This window comes from Coregonus lavaretus (assembly GCF_964263955.1).
Source record: "Coregonus lavaretus genome assembly, chromosome: 9".
NCBI classification, from domain to species: domain Eukaryota; kingdom Metazoa; phylum Chordata; class Actinopteri; order Salmoniformes; family Salmonidae; genus Coregonus; species Coregonus lavaretus.
The window spans coordinates 14,641,452-14,658,810 of record NC_139996.1 but is presented as its reverse complement, the minus strand read 5'-3'; the positions used below and the strand labels follow the sequence as shown (position 1 = coordinate 14,658,810).

Sequence of the window (17,359 nt, the reverse complement as noted above, 5' to 3'; positions counted from 1 at the left end):
AAAAGACACCTGTCCACAACCTCAAACAGTCACACTCCAAACTCCACTATGGCCAAGACCAAAGAGCTGTCAAAGGACACCAGAAACACAATTGTAGACCTGCACCAGGCTGGGAAGACTGAATCTGCAATAGGTAAGCAGCTTGGTTTGAAGAAATCAACTGTGGGAGCAATTATTAGGAAATGGAAGACATACAAGACCACTGATAATCTCCCTCGATCTGGGGCTCCACGCAAGATCTCACCCCGTGGGGTCAAAATGATCACAAGAACGGTGAGCAAAAATCCCAGAACCACACGGGGGGACCTAGTGAATGACCTGCAGAGAGCTGGGACCAAAGTAACAAAGCCTACCATCAGTAACACACTACGCCGCCAGGGACTCAAATCCTGCAGTGCCAGACGTGTCCCCCTGCTTAAGCCAGTACATGTCCAGGCCCGTCTGAAGTTTGCTAGAGTGCATTTGGATGATCCAGAAGAGGATTGGGAGAATGTCATATGGTCAGATGAAACCAAAATATAACTTTTTGGTAAAAACTCAACTCGTCGTGTTTGGAGGACTAAGAATGCTGAGTTGCATCCAAAGAACACCATACCTACTGTGAAGCATGGGGGTGGAAACATCATGCTTTGGGGCTGTTTTTCTGCAAAGGGACCAGGACGACTGATCCGTGTAAAGGAAAGAATGAATGGGGCCATGTATCGTGAGATTTTGAGTGAAAACCTCCTTCCATCAGCAAGGGCATTGAAGATGAAACATGGCTGGGTCTTTCAGCATGACAATGATCCCAAACACACCGCATAAGAAGCATTTCAAGGTCCTGGAGTGGCCTAGCCAGTCTCCAGATCTCAACCCCATAGAAAATCTTTGGAGGGAGTTGAAAGTCCGTGTTGCCCAGCGACAACCCCAAAACATCACTGCTCTAGAGGAGATCTGCATGGAGGAATGGGCCAAAATACCAGCAACAGTGTGTGAAAACCTTGTGAAGACTTACAGAAAACGTTTGACCTGTGTCATTGCCAACAAAGGGTATATAACAAAGTATTGATAAACTTTTGTTATTGACCAAATACTTATTTTCCACCATAATTTGCAAATAAATTCATTAAAAATCCTACAATGTGATTTTCTGGATAATTTTTTCTCATTTTGTCTGTCATAGTTGACATGTACCTATGATGAAAATTACAGGCCTCTCATATTTTTAAGTGGGAGAACTTGCACAATTGGTGGCTGACTAAATACTTTTTTCCCCCACTGTACATATTCGAAAGTTCATCATGCCACTTGTGGCCAAATCCAGTAGTGTAGTCACTAGTAGTGGTCACTTATCTCCTCTACCCGTAGAGCTGCATGGTACTGTTATCCTTTTCCTTGCCCCAGAGGGCTGCTCCTCCTCAGGTCCAGTGGAATTGGTAGCCCCTAGACAGCACCAGGCTCTCCAGGTCTCTGTCCTCAGCCCTCTCCTGCACCCGCTGCTCCTCCAGCAGGCTGACCAGAGTGTCTCTCCTCTCCACCACCTTCATGATCTCTGTCAGCATCTGCTGCTCCTCCGCCAGCTCACTGGAGCTCTTCCTGGAGTCTGCAAAGGGCCATGGAGGAGGAGAGATTGTAGAATGGTAGAGGAGGGAGGTATGAAGACAGACAGATGGACAAAGTAGGACATGGTCATTTAGAACACAGTCTCAAAAAGTTCCACGGATAAAGGGCTGCAAACGTATTGCAACAGTTGTAAGTGCAGGATTTGTAACTATACTCGAGTTGCACAGTACTACACTACAATTACACAGTGTATGACCCATACCATCTATGGACATCCTGCATCGTAGATCTGTCTGTAGTTGACTCTGTCTGTCCTCCAGCTCGAGTTCCTGAGCACTAACAGACAAAACAACCCATTTCAAACACGCTTCACTCCATAAGATGGTCTGTGTCTGAGAATGCACTGTGCCTCATCTTTTCCTACTTACAATATGACTAGCTCTTCCTCGTAGCGTGCCAGTTTGTTCTTCTCCAGGACCAGCTTGAACCACATTTGAAGGAGCTCGTGCTCATCAGAGAGACCATCACCTTTGTCTGATAGAGGGAGAGAGCAAGGTCACAATCAGCTACCCCAGATAATATAGAAGTTTGATCATCCTGTTTCTTCATTCCTCATTACGTCCAAGGTCGATTAATAAGCACCCTGTCACAAGGTTATACAGTAGATGGCCATAGTAATGGTCCTGTAACCCCTGGCCTGTTGCAACTGAGACACTCACGTAAATACTGACTTTAGACTTCATAAAACACTTTATAATAGAGCTTCAAAAGTTAACTTTGAAAAATGTAATAACATGACAGTGTAACCTGCGGACAACAGGCTAAAGGTATTTATTTAGACATTCTCCCTGCTAGTGAGTCATTTAAACTATGGTAAAAAGAGGGCAGTCTAATTGCTTTCGTTAGTGGGAGACTCTGGATCTGGAGCTAGCTATGTGTTTTATGTCACAGATACTAACACTGACTACAGCTACACTGAAACAGACCCATTCGTAGAGTGTGTTTGATTTAATGACGGCTCCTAATGCTTCTAATTCGTTGCTATATCTTCTGAACCATTATACTCGGCCTTCATTGTCAGACAGTTGAGGAAACATTTTCTCTCCCTTTGCCGTATACTGTACAGCACTGTGAACCCTGTAGCTCAGTTGGTAGAGCATGGCGCTTGCAACGCCAGGGTTATGGGTTCGTTTCCCACGGGGGGCCAGTATGAAAATGCATGCACTCACTAACTGTAAGTCGCTCTTGATAAGAGCGTCAGCTAAATGACTGGCCTTCGAATACCCCTGCAAACATCCATTGATTGAACAATGACAAATAAAGGGAGACTGCCATAAAAAAGCCTAAAAGCATTGCGTTCATTTTTTCATACTTAGAATCTTGCCAAGCACATACACTCAGGTCATTGTCTGACACCTACTCCTACCCTCTTGCTATCCAGTCGGAGTCTGTGAATAATATAAATTAACAAAGAGCCCATTGAGCTATGAGACCTTCACCCTCTGCCTTAATTCAGTTATCCAAACAAAGCCATGTAAACAGGCACAATGGTCGCCACTGCTGCCGCTGCCCTTCAGGCCCGCATCACAAGGGACACTCTCCCTGTAGTTTTTGAATCAGAATTTGCAAGGCCATTCACTGTACTCACTGGTACTTAGACAAGAGACACTCCGTCTCTGTGGAGGCTTTTAACATTGAGCCTGACTATTGAACAAAACATGGAATTCAGAAAGGTCTTTACACAGATGTGCTTTCCATTTAACAATAGAAGGACAAACTTGGATGAAACAATTGCATTACTCAGGGCTAAGTTTGTGTGCTTTTTATGTGCTGTAATTTAAATTTAATTGTAATAAAAGTAACAGCTAATTATGCTTAAACTCTCAAATCATTCTTTCTCTGAAGAGTGCAGAAGCAACAAACACATTTCTAATTTACAATTCTGGCAAAATATAATTGACTTTGAGGAATATGATTACCAGTATGAAAACATTACTTTTTAAAAGACTAGCAGGAATTACAATTTTTCATTCTAAAATAGCTGTCTTTAATGGCTAACTTGTATATCACCATGTGCAAGGCTAATGGGCCGTACGCACTACAGAGGGTAGTGTGTACGGCCCAGTAAATCACTGGGGCCAAGCTTCCTGCCATCCAGGACCTCTATACCAGGCGGTGTCAGAGGAAGGCCCTAAAAATTATCAAAGACTCCAGCCACCCTAGTCAAAGACTGTTCTCTCTGCTACCGCATGGCAAGCGGTACCGGAGCGCCAAGTCTAGGTCCAAAAGGCTTCTTAACAGCTTCTACCCCCAAGCCATAAGACTCCTGAACAGCTAATCATGGCTACCCAGACTATTTGCATTGCCCCCCCACACCAACCCCCTCTTTTACACTGCTGCTACTCTGTTTATTATTTATGCATAGTCACTTTAACTCTACCCACATGTACATATTTACATTTTAGTCATTTAGCAGACGCTCTTATCCAGAGCGACTTACAGTTAGTGAGTGCATAATTTTTTTTCTCTCATATTACCTCAATTACCTCGACTAACCGGTGCCCCCGCACATTGACTCTGTACCGGTACCCCCTGTATATAACCTCCCTACTGTTATTTTATTTTACTGCTGCTCTTTAATTATTAGCTTTTTTTTTTACTGCATTGTTGGTTAACGGCTTGTAAGTAAGCATTACACTGTAATGTCTACACCTGTTGTATTCGGCGCATGTGGCAAATACAATTTGATTTCCCCCATCCTCCCTCTCTTCACAAGGCCAATTGCCACCGCAGTGATTTCTAAACAATTTCAACTTAAAATTGTTATTTTTGGTTGAATGCAAATGACTATAATTTGGTATCGTTTTTATTATGTATTTTCCTAGCAAAGGCATCAGAGTAGTACTGACTGTATAGGCCTACTATAGATAAGGAAATTGAAATAATTATTAGAAAAGCATTGCCTCTATCAAACCTCACAGAAACAGGACAACTATTCCTGAGCATAGGTCATTCTGAATCCAGTGTTTCCATGTCTCAACTATATGTTCTTGGCTGAGGTCAATCTAAGATAGTTCCATTACAAACCGTACCTTTCTCCGCTCTCTTTGCCATGTATTTGCATGTTACCTTCAGAGTTAAGGCCTCTCTGATGCAAGGACATGACAACACTCAGTTACTGAACATTCTGATTCTAACCCTTCCATTCCATTGTCATACATTTATAAAATGCTCTGGCCCAGAGTCATAAAGCTACGTCAACCGAATGGATACACTTGTGTCACTCATACGCAGTGCAGCTGGAATCAATCCACACAGCATGGGATGACAAACGTACAGTGCTCTCCAAAGGTACAGTACATGCTGTTGGGACTGTGTGGCTTACCATGGGCTTCGCCCCGAAGGACCTTCTCAATGGTCACCCCTCTCTCCTCCAGGTCTCTCTGCTTCTCCCCCACTTCCTCCAGCTGCCTTTGGATGACCTTCACACAATAAACACCAGGTCAGATTCAACCAAGGCAAGCTCACAATGGCTCAACACACAATATTTATATCCCATTCATCATCCCAACAAATCAAATATATTTGTTGAAGAGATCATTAGTGATTCAAATGTATGAGAGAAACCTAATTATAAACTGGGTGGTTCGAGCCCTGAATGCTGATTGGCTGACAGCCGTGGTATATCAGACCGTATACCACGTGTATGACAAAACATTTATTTTTACTGCTCTAATTCTGTTGGTAACCAGTTTATAATAGCAATAAGGCACCTCAGGGGTTTGTGGTATATGGCCAATATACTGTACCTCGGCTAAGGGCTGTATCCAGGCACTCCGCGTTGCGTCGTGCCTAAGAACAGCCCTTAGCCGTGGTATATTGGCCATATACCACACCCCCTCTGGTCTTATTGCTTAAATATAAAACATGTAAATGAATGGAAAATGAACACGGAAGGCCTCTGTGTGGTAGTGCTGTTCTGTTGTCTATGTGCTCTATAGTACCTGGGCTCTGTGGAGCCTCTTCAGCTGCTCTCTCTTGGCCTGTTGAATCACAGTCTTCTCCCGTCTCCTCCTCTGTCTCTCCGAGCTCCCATGGAACTAAACACAGACCAACAAGACAGTGTCACACAACTGTTACCTCACAGCAGAGTTAAACCCCTCTGATCTTAGTCTCAACTATTAGGGGTCTGGGGATATCAATCTAATAGAGTATCTTATCAGTCATGCGCTTGACCTGCACTTGATCCTGACCTGACGGAAGTAGCAGAGATGGTTAGAAAGTGGCAGGGATGTAGCTCAGTTGGTAGAGCGTGGCGTTTGCAACGCCAGGGTTGTGGGTTTGATTCCCACGTGGGGCCAGTATGAAAAAAAAAGATATATATTTAATGTATGCACTCACTAACTGTAAGTCGCGTCTGCTAAATGACTAAAAATGTAGTAATTCTGTTAAGTAAACAAGGCAGTTCCTAACAGAGAGTTGCAAAACGGTGCTCAAAATAAGAGGGTGGTATGTGTGTGGTATGCTGTGAAGCCATGGCCAAGACCTATTACAACACCAGAGTGGGATTTCCTCCCCATATGTAAGGTGATATGAGCAGGTCATGATGTGCTTCTTCAGCCTTCCCAGTAATCCCTCTCTAATGGAGTATGGATTATCTGTTCTCGGGTCCTGACCGGTCTCTTCATGCCTCTTCTGTATCCTCCGCCTTGAGGAGAGCTGCTTTTAATCACTGATCTGACTTGACATGGATTGGTGTAGGTAAGCTTTCCACTGCATTGCTTTCACCCGTTATTTATTTTTATTTATTATGTTTCATTCGTTCTATCGGTTCAGTTGCTAGAGACGCGACCCAGTTGTTCAGTCTTTTTGTTCTGTATCTATGGACGCAACCCAGTCGTTCGTTCTAAATGTTCCATTGCCATACTGGCTGGCAACGTGCTTATCCCTTGCTTGCTAGCTAGCCAACTACGGCTAACTTACAGTCACGTCAAAAAGTGCAGCCAGAATAACAGCAAAGTAGCTGCATTTGCATAAGCTGTTTTCTAGAGACATTTATTTGGATACATCCATAACAATGAGCTAATGAGGCGCGATTTCACCTGTCATAGAACATGTGCTCTTTCGTCAGGACATTGTTGTTCAGAGGAACTAGCCAACACAGCTAACACAATCACTTCAAACTGAAACTGGAAAGACCGCAAACTAGCTGCACTTCGTTTTGTTTGACCTTTTTTCAATTGATATTTCTTTGTGTATATATATATACACAAAGAAATATCAATTGAAAAAAGGTCAAACAAAACGAAGTGCAGCTAGTTTGCGGTCTTTCCAGTTTCAGTTTGAAGTGATTGTGTTAGCTGTGTTGGCTAGTTCCTCTGAACAACAATGTCCTGACGAAAGAGCACACATACATATATATATATATCCATTAAAATAAAAATGATGCCAGCTGATTCATGATTTCGACTGGCTGAGAAACGCTGCCTGCCTGTCTGTCTAATCCCGACACGTTCATTACTATGGGACAGCTGGAGATCGAATTTGAATATTGAAACAATGTTGCAAATGTCAGAGATAGACGGCAAGGTTTATACAAATCTCCGCTGTTGAAAACTAAATGTTAATCTAAAAGGAATGTGAGATAATGTCTAAATGCTTTTTATAGTGGAGATAAAGTTTTGCCTGGCTGGGCTGATGAGACAGTGGATTGCGCAGTCAGATGGAACAGAGTAAATAAGCATTTTAACATCATAGATTTAGCCGGTGGTAACTTGTGCAATAGACACCGGCTGGAATGTGGTTTTACCAATCAGCATTCAGGATTAGACCCACCCGTTGTATAAAGAATACATCTAGACATGGAAACATTATGTACAAAACAGAAAAATGTCATACAAACATCAGGACATAGGAGACATGTTTCAACACAGAAGTCAAAACATTGCACATGGAAACACATTGCTATTGGATAGAAATTGTAATATACCTAATAAAAAACTTTTAATGTCATGATCAGTGATTACTTCAGAGAAAGGTAGGAAGGAAAGATGCATGTAAGCCTTTTGGAACAAGGCCCTTACCTTCTGTTTGGCTGGGACGTGCTCATCGTCACTTGAGGAGTCCGACTCATCCTTCTGCTGTTTGCTTGAGGCTGTGTATAGATGAGGGAACATGAGGACATTAGACTGAAGCAGCGGTCTTAAACTGTAGAAAGTACTTGTATATTCACTTCAACTACGTTATTTACTCCTGCATTGTTGACTATTATCTTGCTTGTTTACCCGCCCGTGGAACAGACTGTTTGTTCCCACACTCGGGACTCTGACTCTTTATTGGTTACACGGTCACTTGGGACTCCCATCCTATTCTAACCACATCTCGCCGGCTTTGTATTCATGTTACCTGATGAAATTGCTGTACAATATTATCTTGTTGCCCTCTGATGCACATTCAAATGTCATTAAAAAAATCAACACTGCAGAGCTCTCCCTGTCCTCTGCCGTGCCCTGATTGTATTACTGCTGATGATATCTGGAAATGTGCATGTACACCCTGGCCCATCTACTGTTGCTAGCCCCAATTCTGACTTGTGCTCTGATATCTGCTTCACTGATTTCTGCTGGCTACACAAGAAGCGTATTACCTCAAATTGATCAATTGAAAGTGTGGGTTCACAGCTCCAATTCAGATGTGTTGGTCATTACTGAGACGTGGTTAAGAAAGAGTGTTTCTGGTTATAACCTTTTTCGGCAAGACAGATCTTCCAAAGGTGGTGGAGTAGCAATCTTTACCAAGGAACACCTTCAGTGCTCAGTTGTCTCCACCAAGTCTGTCCCCAAACAATTTGATTTGCTGGTTTTAAGCATAAAACCTTTCAAATAGCTCTTTGTTGACTGTTGCTGGGTGTTATCGTCCACCATCAGCACTGGCCTGTACCCTAAATGCCCTAAGCTCTCTCCTGGCCCCTTACACCAAGTCTGAATTTGTCCTGCTAGGTGACCTAAACTGGGACATGCTTAAACCACCTGACCAAGTCCTAAAGCAATAGGACTCCCTAAATCTTTCTTAGATTATTACCAATCCCACAAGGTACGACTCCAAACACCCAGAAAAGGCTACTCTCCTTGATGTTATCCTCACAAATAATCCTGATAGGTATCAGACTGGTGTTTTCTGTAATGACCTTAGTGATCACTGTTTTACAGCCTGTGTTCGTAATGTCTACTCAGTGAAACGACCTGTCCTGATTTGTCATAGACGCTTGCTAAAAAACTTTAATGAGCAACCGGTGTGAAATGGCTAGCTAGTTAGTGGTGCGCGCTAGTAGCGTTTCAATCGGTGACGTCACTCGCTCTGAGACCTTGAAGTAAAAAGCCGCGGCTTTTGTGAGACAGGTAACGGTGCTTCGAGGGTGACTGTTGTCGATGTGTGCAGAGGGTCCCTGGTTCAAGCCCAGGTAGGGGCGAGGAGAGGGACGGAAGCAACACTGTTACACTTTCTTTTTTGATATTTTCAGTGGTATTGTTAACAAACATGCCCCCAGAAAGAAAATGAGAATTAAAAAACAGGTTCAGCCCCTGGTTCGACCGTGATCTGGCAGAGTTACTCCACCTCAAGAATTCCATTTGGCGAAAGGCTCGGCACACGCATACTCAGGCTGACTGGCTCTCGTTCAGGCAAATGAGTCAAAGACCTGGTCAAAGACCTAGAGAATAAACCCTCCTCCTCACAGCTACCCATTTCCCTTCATGTTGATGATGTGGTTGTTACTGACAAAGAGCACATGGCTGAGCTCTTTAATCACCACTTCATTAAGTCAAGATTCCTATTTGACTCAGCCATGCCTCCTTGCCCGTCCAACATTTCCTCATCTCCCACCCCTTCTAATGCGACTAGCCACGATGCTCCTCCCTCTTTTCCCCCTGTCCCGCTACAAAGTTTCTCCCTGCAGGCGGTCACAGAGTCCGAGGTGCTAAAGGAGCTCCTTAAACTTGACACCAAAAAAAACATCTGGATCAGATGGTTTAGACCCTTTCTTCTTTAAGGTTGCAGCCCCTATCATCGCCAAGCCTGTCTCTGACCTTTTTAACCTGTCTCTCCTCTCTGGGGAGGTTCCCATTGCTTGGAAGGCAGCCACGGTGCGTCCTTTATTTAAAGGGGGAGATCAAGCTGTTATCAAGCTGTTATTTTGCCCTGTTTATCAAAAGTGTTGGAAAAACTTGTCAATATTCAGCTGACTGGCTTTCTTGATGTCTATAGTACTCTCTCTGGTATGCAATCTGGTTTCCGCTCAGGTTATGGATGTGTCACTGCAACTTTAAAGGTCCTAAATGATGTCACCATTGCCCTTGATTCTAAGCAATGTTGTGCTGCTATTTTTATCGACTTGGCCAAAGCTTTTGATACGGTAGACCATTCCATCCTTGTCGGCCGGCTAAGGAGTATTGGTGTCTCTGAGGGGTCTTTGGCCTGGTTTGCTAACTACCCCTCTCAAAGAGTGCAGTGTATAAAGTCAGAACATATGCTATCTCAGCCACTGCCTGTCACCAAGGGAGTACCCCAAGGCTCGATCCTAGGCCCCACGCTCTTCTCAATTTACATCAACAATATAGCTCAGGTAGTAGGAAGCTCTCTCATCCATTTATATGCAGAAGATAGTCTTATACTCAGCTGGCCCCGCCCCGGATTTTGTGATAAACACTCTACAACAAAGCTTTCTTAGTGTCCAACAAGCTTTCTCTGCCCTTAACCTTGTTCTGAACACCTCCAAAACAAAGGTCATGTGGTTTGGTAAGAAGAATGCCCCTCTCCCCACTGGTGTGATTACTACTTCTGAGGGTTTAGAGCTTGAGGTAGTAACCTCATACAAGTGCTTGGGAGTATGGCTAGACAGTACACTGTCCTTCTCTCAGCACATATCAAAGCTGCAGGCCCCCCATAAAAAAATAAAATAGGGTGGTTGTCCCACTGGCTATCCTAAGTTGAATGCACCAATTTGTAAGTCGCTCTGGATAAGAGTGTCTGCTAAATGACTTAAATGTAAATGTTAAATCTAGACTTGGTTTCCTCTATTGTAATCGCTCCTCTTTCACCCCATCTAGACTTGGTTTCCTCTATTGTAATCGCTCCTCTTTCACCCCATCTAGACTTGGTTTCCTCTATTGTAATCGCTCCTCTTTCACCCCAGCTGCCAAACTAACCATGATTCAGATGACCATCCTACCCATGCTAGATTACGGAGACGTAATTTATAGATCGGCAGGTAAGGGTGCTCTCGAGCAGCTAGATGTTCTTTACCATTCGGCCATCAGATTTGCCACCAATGCTCCTTATAGGACACATCACTGCACTCTATACTCCTCTATAAACTGGTCATCTCTGTATACTCGTCGCAAGACCCACTGGTTGATGCTTATTTATAAAACCTGCTTAGGCCTCACTCCCCCCTATCTGAGATACCTACTGCAGCCCTCATCCTCCACATACAACACTCGTTCTGCCAGTCACATTCTGTTAAAGGTCCCCAAAGCACACACATCCCTGGGTCACTCCTCTTTCGAGTTCGCTGCAGCTAGCGACTGGAATGAGCTGCAAAAAACCCACAAACTGGACAGTTTTAGCTCCATCTCTTCATTCAAAGACTCAATCATGGAGACTCATACTGACGGTTGTGGCTGCTTCGCGTGATGTATTGTTGTCTCTACCTTCTTGCCCTTTGTGCTGTTGTCTGTGCCCAATAATGTTTGTACCATGTCTTGTGCTGCTACCATGTTGTGCTGCTGCCACGTGTTGCTACCATCTTGTTTTCATGTTGGGTTGCTACCTTGCTGTGTTGTCGTGTGTTGCTGCCATGCTGTGTTGTCGTGTGTTGCTGCCATGCTGTGTTGTCGTGTGTTGCTGCCATGCTGTGTTGTGTGTTGCTGCCATGCTGTGTTGTCGTGTGTTGCTGCCATGCTGTGTTGTTGCCTTAGATCTCTCTTTATGTAGTGTTGTCTCTCTTGTGATGTGTATTTGGTCCTATATAGATATATATTTTTTTATCCCAGCCCCCATCCCCACAGGAGGCCTTTTGCCTTTTGGGAGGCCGTCATTGTAAATAAGAATTTGTTCTTAACTGACTTGCCTAGTTAAATAAAGGTTAAATATATATATATTAATTTTTTTACATTAAACACTAAGTATAGGCTACTATTGTAATCTTCTCATTTATAGCATGTACTATATTAATAGCATTGTAGCATTTATTAGCCCCATGTGAAATTCAAGGATGACAAGGGAGTAGAAGCATATAACATAACTCATCACATCCTCCCTTGAGTCCTGACCTTTGTTCCTGATGTTGGACAGGATGGTCCTGATGTCCTTCTCCTGACCCCCCACTCCCACGCTCTCCGGTCCCCCTCGCTTCTTCAGCCTCAGGGAGGAGAAGAAGTTGAGCTTCCTGGGCGGCAGTGAGGCTATGTCGTCTGTGGTGAAGGATCCTACAGACTTGTTGCTGCCTAGGGACACCTGCTCCAGTAGCGTAGGCAGGTCTGAGGGTCTGTCTCCCACGGAGGCCTTGAGTGGGTGTGGGGTCGGCTGGCTCTTCTGCCCCACTTCCACTGGTTTGGCCTCCTGGCTTTGGGTGGTATCCCCAAACAGGGAGCTAAAGCTGAAGGCTCCGTCAGACAGAGGCCTAGGCTTGGTGGGACCGTTGTTGTTCCTCCTGGTGACAACAGTGTTGGAGTCTGTTGTTGTCCCTGATACTCCAAAAGACCTCCTGAAAGCATTGGCCCACACCTGGAATGCGGACGGTGCCGGCTGGGGCTGAGTTGGGACTGGTTCTGCTTCTTGCTCTACCTGAGGCAATAGGTCCTTAGGGGGGATCTGGTCCCCAGGTTTGGGGTGTCTGGAAGGATCTCCTCCTCCAGGGCCTCGGGCCTCCTCTGGAGTAGCCAGGTTCCAGTCCAGGAGTTTCTCTCTCTCAGACAGGGACAGGGTCAGCCTCTTCTTACGGCCGACTGCTTCCTCCAGCTGGGGCACTTTTGTGACAGGGCACTCTTCTTTACCCATTGATGGATTCTGATTCTGAGAATCTGCAGGTGGTTTAGGACCATCATGGGAGACCTGCTGAACAAATTCAAAAGTCCTGTTTTATTTCTCAGTTGCAATAATGTTAATATGCGAAACGTTTCTATACCACATTAAATGGTTGAGTATCTGTATGAATATTGTGTTTTACCGGTGGTTCAATCTCCTCAAAATCAGAGTTGGCCTCTTCAATGGTGGGCTCCTCTTTTTCTGCAGCTTTTTCACGAGGGAAGTGCCTCACCAGGATGAGAGGGAGAGCTGAAGGAGTAGAGTACAACACAGACAACATGCATTGATCAGAGCTCATGCAGCTACTGTAGGTCAGACTTTAATATTGCAGACAGATTGTGGCTTCCATCAATGTAATTGTCTGCATCATATCCAATCCACCAAATGTATATTATTCTACAATGTAAAAAAATACATGTCCAAACTTTTGACTGGTAGTATGTGTGTGTGTATATATATATATATGGACACACCTACTCATTCAAGGGTTTTTCTTTATTTGTTGTCTTTTTTTACATTGTAGAATAATAGTGAAGACATCAAAACTATGAAATAACACGTATGGAATCATGCAGTAACCAAGAGTCTCGGTTGGTTCCAAACTTCTTCCATTTAAGAATGATGGAGGCCACTGTGTTATTGGGGACCTTCAATGCTGCAGGAAAAGTCACCTTTTGCCTTGACAGCTTTGCACACTCTTGGCATTCTGTCAACTAGCTTCATGAGATAGTCACCTGGAATGCATTTCAATTAACAGGTGTGCCTTCTTAAAAGTTAATTTGTGGAATTTCTTTCCTTCTTAATGCGTTTGAGCCAATCAGTTGTGCTGTGACAAGGTAGGGGGGTATACAGAAGATAGCCCTATTTGGTAAAAGACCAAGTCCATATTATGGCCATAACAGCTCAAATAAGCAAAGAGAAACAACAGTCCATCATTACTTTAAGACATGAAGGTCAGTCAATACGGAACATTTCAAGAACTTTGAAAGTTTCTTCAAGTGCAGTCGCAAAAACCATCAAGGGCTATGATGAAACTGGCTCTCATGAGGACCGCCACAGGAAAGGAAGACCCAGAGTTGCCTCTGCTGCAGAGGATAAGTTCATTAGAGTTACCAGCCTCAGAAATTGCAGCCCAAATAAATGCTTCACAGAGTTCAAGTAACAGACACATCTCAACATCAACTGTTCAGAGGAGACTGTGTGAATCAGGCCTTCATGGTCGAATTGCTGCAAATAAACTACTACTAAAGGACACCAGTAAGAAGAAGAGACCTGCTTGGGCCAAGAAACACGAGCAATGGACATTAGACCGGTGGAAATGTGTCCTTTGGTCTGGAGTCCAAATTGGAAATGTTTGGTTCCAACCACCATGTCCTTGTGAGACGCGGTGTGGGTGAACGGATGATCTCCGCATGTGTATTTCCCACCGTAAAGCATGGAGGAGGAGGTGTTATAGTGTGGGGTTCTTTGCTGGTGACACTGTCTGATTTATTTAGAATTCAAGGCACACTTAACCAGAATGGCCACCACAGCATTCTACAGCGATACGCCATCCCATCTGGTTTGGGCTTAGTGGGACTACCATTTGTTTTTCAACAGGACAATGACCCAACACACCTCCAGGCTGTGTAAGGGCTATTTGACCAAGAAGGAGAGTGATTGAGTGCTGCATCAGATGACCTGGCATCCACAATCCCCCGACCTCTACCCAATTGAGATGGTTTGGGATGAGTCGGACCGTAGAGTGAAGGAAAAGCAGCCAACAAGTGCTCAGCATATGTGGGAACTCCTTCAAGACTGTTGGAAAAGCATTCCAGGTGAAGCTGGTTGAGAGAATGCCAAGAGTGTGCAAAGCTGTCATCAAGGCAAAGGGTGGCTATTTGAAGAATCTCAAATATAAAATATATTTGGATTTGTTTAACACTTTTTTGGTTACTACATGATTCCATATGTGTTATTTCATAGTCTTGATGTCTTCACTATTATTCTACAATGTAGAAAATAGTAAAAATAAAGAAAAACCCTGGAATGAGTAGGTGTCCAAACTTTTGACTGGTACTGTAGAGCATGGCGTTTGCAACGCCAGGGTTGTGGGTTCGATTCCCACGGGGGGCCAGTATGAAAAAAATGTATGCACTGTAAGTCGCTCTGGATAAGAGCGTCTGCTAAATGACTAAAATGTAAATGTTATCTTGTTATTTTCACTTCACTTTTTCCACATTTTGTTACGTTACAGCCTTATTCTGAAATTGATTAAATTGTAATTTTTTTCCTCATCAATCTACACACAACACCCCATAATGACAAAGCGAAAATAGGTTTATATAATTTTTTCACATTTATTACATATATAAAACAGAAATACCTTATTTACATAAATATTCAGACCCTTTGCTATGAGACTAAAAATCGAGGTCAGGTGCATCCTGTTTCCATTGATCATCCTTGAGATGATTCTTCAACTTGATTGGACAGGATTTGGAAAGGCACACCCGTCTATATAAAAGGTCCCACAGTTGACAGTGCATGTAAGAGCAAAAACCAAGCCATGAGGTCGAAGGAATTGTCCGTAGAGCTCAGAGACAGGATTGTGTCAAGACACAGATCTGTGGAAGGCTACCGAAACATTTCTGCAGCATTGAAGGTCCCCAAGAACACAGTGGCCACCATTCTTAAATGGAAGAAGTTTGGAACCACCAAGACTCTTCCTAGAGCTGGCCGCCCGGCCAAACTAAGCAATCGGGGGAGACGGGCCTTGGTCAGGGAGGTGACCAAGAACCCGATGGTCACTGACAGAGCTCCAGAGTTCCTCTATGGAGATGGGAGAACCTTCCAGAAGGACAACCATCTCTGCAGCACTCCACCAATCAAGCCTTCATGGTAGAGTGGCCAGACAGAAGCCACTTCTCAGTAAAAGGCACATGAAAGCCTGCTTAGAGTTTGCCAAAAGGTCTGAGAGTCCTTTAGGTGCCATGAGAAACAAGATTCTCTGGTCTGATGAAACCAAGATTGAACTCTTTGGCCTGAATACCAAGGGTCACATCTGGAGGAAACCTGGCACCATCCCTACGGTGAAGCATGGTGGTGGCAGCATCATGCTGTGGGGATGTTTTTCAGCGGCAGGGACTGGGAGACTAGTCAGGATCGAGGGAAAGATGAACAGAGCAAAGTACAGAGTGATCCTTGATGTAAACCTGCTCCAGAGCGCTCAGGTCCTCAGACTGGGGCGAAGGTTCACCTTCCAACAGGACAACGACCCTAAGCACACAGCCAAGACAATGCAGGAGTGGCTTCGGGAGAAGTCTCTGAATGTCCTTGAGTGGCCCAGCCAGAGCCCGGACTTCAACCCGATCGAGACCTGAAAATAGCTATGCAGCGACGCTCCCCATCCAACCTGACAGAGCTGAGAGGATCTGCAGAGAAGAATGGTAGAAACTCCTCAAATACAGGTGTGCCAAACTTGTAGGTCATACCCAAGACTCAAGTGATCGCTAGCAAACGGTGTTTCAACAAAGTACTGAGTAAAGGGTTTGAATACTTATGTGATATTTCAGATATTGTGTGTAGATTGATGAGATTATTATTTTTTTTAATCAATTTTAGAATAAGGCTGTAACCTAACAAAATGTGGAAAAAGTCAAGGGGTCTGAATACTTTCCGAATGTACTGTAACTCCACCAGTCCTATTTAAAAAGACTATACCGTTTTTAAAATTTTTTTCCAAAGATACAGTGAGGGAAAAAGGTATTTGATCCCCTGCTGATTTTGTACGTCTGCCCACTGACAAAGACATGATCAGTCTATAATTTTAATGGTAGGTTTATTTGAGCAGTGAGAGACAGAATAACAACAAAAAAAAACTTAGTACTTGGTGGCAAAACCCTTGTTGGCAATCACAGAGGTCAGACATTTCTTGTAGTTGGCCAACAGGTTTGCACACATCTCAGGAGGGATTCACTCCTCTTTGCAGATCTTCTCCAAGTCATTAAGGTTTCGAGGCTGACGTTTGGCAACTCAAACCTTCAGCTCCCTCCACAGATTTTCTATGGGATTAAGGTCTGGAGACTGGCTAGGCCACTCCAGGACCTTAATGTGCTTCTTCTTGAGCCACTCCTTTGTTGCCTTGGCCGTGTGTTTTGGGTCATTGTCATGCTGGAATACCCATCCACGACCCATTTTCAATGCCCTGACTGAGGGAAGGAGGTTCTCACCCAAGATTTGACGGTACATGGCCCCGTCCATCGTGCCTTTGATGCAGTGAAGTTGTCCTGTCCCCTTAGCAGAAAAACACCCCCAAAGCATAATGTTTCCACCTCCATGTTTGACGGTGGGGATGGTGTTCTTGGGGTCATAGGCAGCATTCCTCCTCCTCCAAACACGGCGAGTTGAGTTGATGCCAAAGAGCTCCATTTTGGTCTCATCTGACCACAACACTTTCACCCAGTTCTCCTCTGAATCATTCAGATGTTCATTGGCAAACTTCAGACGGCCCTGTATATGTGCTTTCTTGAGCAGGGGGACCTTGCGGGCACTGCAGGATTTCAGTCCTTCACAGCGTAATGTGTTACCAATTGTTTTCTTGGTGACTATGGTCCCAGCTGCCTTGAGATAATTGACAAGATCCTCCCGTGTAGTTCTGGGCTGATTCCTCACCGTTCTCATGATCATTGCAACTCCACGAGGTGAGATCTTGCATGGAGCCCCAGGCTGAGGGAGATTGACAGGTCTTTCGTGT

The 17,359-nt window shown here is 44.3% G+C and overlaps 1 protein-coding gene across 1 annotated transcript in view; it reads right to left on the bottom strand.

Annotated features, from left to right (window-relative positions):
- Positions 1-1,252: 1,252 nt before the first annotated feature.
- Positions 1,253-17,359, bottom strand: part of LOC311134498 (F-actin-monooxygenase mical2b-like) — a 55,858-nt gene continuing 39,751 nt past the window's right edge. Inside the window, 8 exon segments of the mRNA XM_084168197.1 lie at positions 1,253-1,582; positions 1,805-1,878; positions 1,971-2,076; positions 4,928-5,024; positions 5,547-5,642; positions 7,626-7,696; positions 11,871-12,654; positions 12,767-12,873. Coding sequence (XP_084024323.1) covers positions 1,398-1,582; positions 1,805-1,878; positions 1,971-2,076; positions 4,928-5,024; positions 5,547-5,642; positions 7,626-7,696; positions 11,871-12,654; positions 12,767-12,873 — 1,520 coding nt within the window. The 3' untranslated portion in view covers positions 1,253-1,397.